General features: G+C 35.7%; 1 protein-coding gene across 1 annotated transcript; it reads left to right on the top strand.

The window, feature by feature from the left end:
* Window positions 1-341: 341 nt before the first annotated feature.
* On the top strand, window positions 342-1280 carry LOC102863191 (olfactory receptor 6C1-like). The gene has a single exon (XM_006884005.1). The coding sequence runs from the start codon at window positions 342-344 to the stop codon at window positions 1278-1280; it is 939 nt and encodes a 312-aa protein (XP_006884067.1).
* Window positions 1281-3354: the final 2074 nt, after the last annotated feature.

The raw sequence follows: 3354 nt of genomic DNA, 5'->3' as shown, positions 1-3354 counted from the left end.
CAAACCTCAGCTTCTGACCAGTAACTACAAATTAGATTAAATCATAATTCCTGGCATACGTGTAAAATTTTAAAACATATGTTGTTATTAAATTATATAAAAGATCCTCCCAAATCATGTACATAAATAACATATCTGTTTCTAAAGTTAAGTCCATTCTTTATAGGCACTTTCATTTGTTTGTTTTCGGGCGGTTCTCTTTTATTTATTTTGCTTTTTTAATTTTATACTGGTTTACTTAAAAAGTTCATAAATTTCGTATACATTGTTTTTCACACTGGATCTCAGGTGATTCTTTTCTATTTTCTCCTATAGATTTTGTAAGAGATTATTTTAAAAAAATGAGAAATTATACAGAAGCAACAGAGTTTGTCCTCTCGGGATTATCAGATGACCCAAAGCTTCAAGTTATAATCTTTATCTTTCTATTCTTCACCTACCTGCTCAGTATCACTGGGAACCTCACCCTTATCATCCTGACCCTCCTGAATTCTCACCTTCAGACCCCCATGTATTTCTTTCTCAGAAATTTCTCTATATTAGAAATTTCATTTACATCTGTCAGTATACCCAAGTTCCTGAGCACCATTATTACAGGAGATAAGGTGATTTCTTTTAATGATTGCATGACTCAGTTATTTTTCTTTATTCTCCTGGGAGTTACAGAGTTTAACCTTCTGACTGCCATGTCCTATGACCGTTATGTGGCCATCTGCAAACCCTTGCATTACACTACCATCATGAGTCATCAAGTCTGCACGTTGCTTGTCTTCACTTCCTGGCTAGCTTCATTTTTAATCATATTCCCATTGGTTATGCTATTCATAAAACTGAATTATTGTAAGTCCAATGTTATTGAACATTTTGTTTGTGATTATTTCCCCTTACTACACCTTTCTTGCTCAGACACAAAATTCCTAGAGCTAACAGGATTTTCCTGCGCTATATTTGCTCTACTATTCACTTTAGCATTAATAATTCTGTCCTACATAAACATCATCAGGACAATTTTGAGAATTCCTTCTACTAGTCAGAGGACAAAAGCCTTTTCCACATGTTCTTCCCATATGATTGTTATATCAATCTCTTATGGCAGCTGCATTTTCATGTACATTAATCCATCAGCAAAAGACAGAGTGTCTTTGAGCAAGGGAGTAGCTGTACTAAACACCTCAGTAGCCCCAATGCTGAACCCTTTTATTTATAGCCTTAGAAATCAACAAGTCAAGAGAGCCTTCATGGATATGGTAAGAAAGACTACATTTTTCTCAGGCAAATGAAGAAATAAAAGGACTACCACAAATATGTGTGGTGAAGAACAATTTCCAGCCTGTAATATGGATTGCATCTCAATGTTGGGAAGACAAAGATTCTTACCAGTGGGCCAATTGGAAACATTATGATAGAGAAAAAAAGACTGACATGGTTAACAAAATCATCTTACTTAGATCTACAATTAACCCTTGATACCAGCAGTCAGAAAATAAGGAGACTTATTACTATGGGAAAGTCTGCAGTTAAATATCTCTCCAAATTAATGAGTTGTAATGATCAGTTTGAGTACTAAAGTGTGTCTGACACAGGCCATGGTCTTTCTGATTACTTGTTATGATTCTGAGAGCTGGACAATGAGTAAGAATGACAGAAGAAGAATTGATGCCTTTGAGCTGTGGTGTGGAGATGAGTCCTGAATATCCCATGAATGGCCAAAAGAACAAACAAATATGTCTTGAAAAGGATGCAGCCAGAGTGTTCTTTGGAGACAAAGATGATGATGCTTCACCTCATGTTTTGGGCATGTTGCTAGGAGGGCCTATTCCTTGGTGAAGGATATGATGCTCAGAAAGGTTGAAGGTCAACAAAGGAGAGGAAGATCCTTGATCAGGTGGATTGGACATGGTGACTGGCGCAATGAGCTCTAAGGTGTCAGGAAGTGTGAGGATGGCACGGGATAGGACAGAGTTCAGTTCTGTTGTTTATAGGGTCACTATGGGTCATACTCAACTTGATGGCACATAACAACAACAACAACAATAGTACTTTTCAAAAATCACACAAAAACTAGAGATTCTTACTTCTTCAATTTTTACCTTCAATAATTGTCAAAGGTCCTTGATAGTGTAAATATAGGAAGATGTATCTAAATATGCATAAGCATATGTTGTTGTTGTTGTGTACCATAGAGTCAGACTGACCTATATCTGACCCTCTGGCAAGTTTTCAGAGGCAGTAAATCACACAGAAGGAGATTGTCCATCTTTCTCCTTCAGAGTAGCTGTTGTTGTTATTGTCATGTACTGTCGAGTCAGACCGACCATAGCTGACCCTCCAGTGGATTTTCAGAGGTAGTTAATCCCACGAAAGGAGATTACACATTTTTCTCCTGAAGAGCAGCTGATGACCTCGAACTGTGTGCCTTCAGGATTGCAGCACCGCTTTCTTGTTACTAGGCCACCAGAGTTCCCTAGTGGCCTCAAACCACAGGCCTTTGGGACTGCAGTTCAGCTCTTGCGACTAGGACACTAGAGTATCTCATATAGGTATATATTTTTCCCATTTAAATCCATTCTTTCCTCATGTACATTTGCTGGCACTGTTTTCTATTCCATAGCTTTGAGGTAGAGCTCTTTTTATTATCCTAAATATTTTTAAAATTTTTATTATTTCATAGTAATTTTCATAAAAATGAAAGGAAATAAGGCAGACAGAAAAATGTGTTTTAGAATATCTCCAGAAATACAGTATTTCTAGTATTCCAGACCATCACAAATCATGCTTAACATTATTTCTAATCTGAAAAAAAAATTAGACTACAAATGTAATTTAATTATGTTATTATTACCTCAGAGTATTCTTTTCAAAAGTACAGCATCCTAGTAACTATGTGAAGGGCAATGTCACTGAAAGAACAATTTTATTTTATATGATATAAAAATATCTTATTGCCCTTCTTTTGGAACTTGTACCTGCTTTTCCATTGGATTTTCTGTCCTGTAAATTACTTAAAAGTTGATTGTTCATCTTTTTCTGCAGAAATGCTGTTGGATTTGAATGGTCAGAGAAGTGGGGTCTCTTGTTAGCAGTATAACTCTTTTCATACTACGCTATAAGAACAAAGATTATAAAGACGTTTTAAAAAATATCTCATTTTTAGCCTAAAAATTTTTGTGCCATATATTTTATTAATTTTTAAAAAATTACATAATTAAACAGGAAAAGCTGGTTGTTTCCCATGTTGTTATTGTTAAGTGCTATTGAATTGACTACTAACAACCTTATGGACATTAGAACTTTGCCCTATCCTGAGCCTTTCCCATAGTCTCCAATGCAATTGAGAGTCTTCCCCTCTTTTTC

Source organism: Elephantulus edwardii, unplaced genomic scaffold, assembly GCF_000299155.1.
Source record: "Elephantulus edwardii isolate Elephantulus edwardi_28Jun2011 unplaced genomic scaffold, EleEdw1.0 scaffold00030, whole genome shotgun sequence".
NCBI lineage: Eukaryota > Metazoa > Chordata > Mammalia > Macroscelidea > Macroscelididae > Elephantulus > Elephantulus edwardii.
This window is presented reverse-complemented; position numbering and strand designations above follow the sequence as displayed.

Coding starts and splice junctions, on each gene's coding strand:
- LOC102863191 (XM_006884005.1), top strand. CDS start 342: ATGAGAAATTATACAGAAGCAACAGAGTTTGTCCTCTCGGGATTATCA.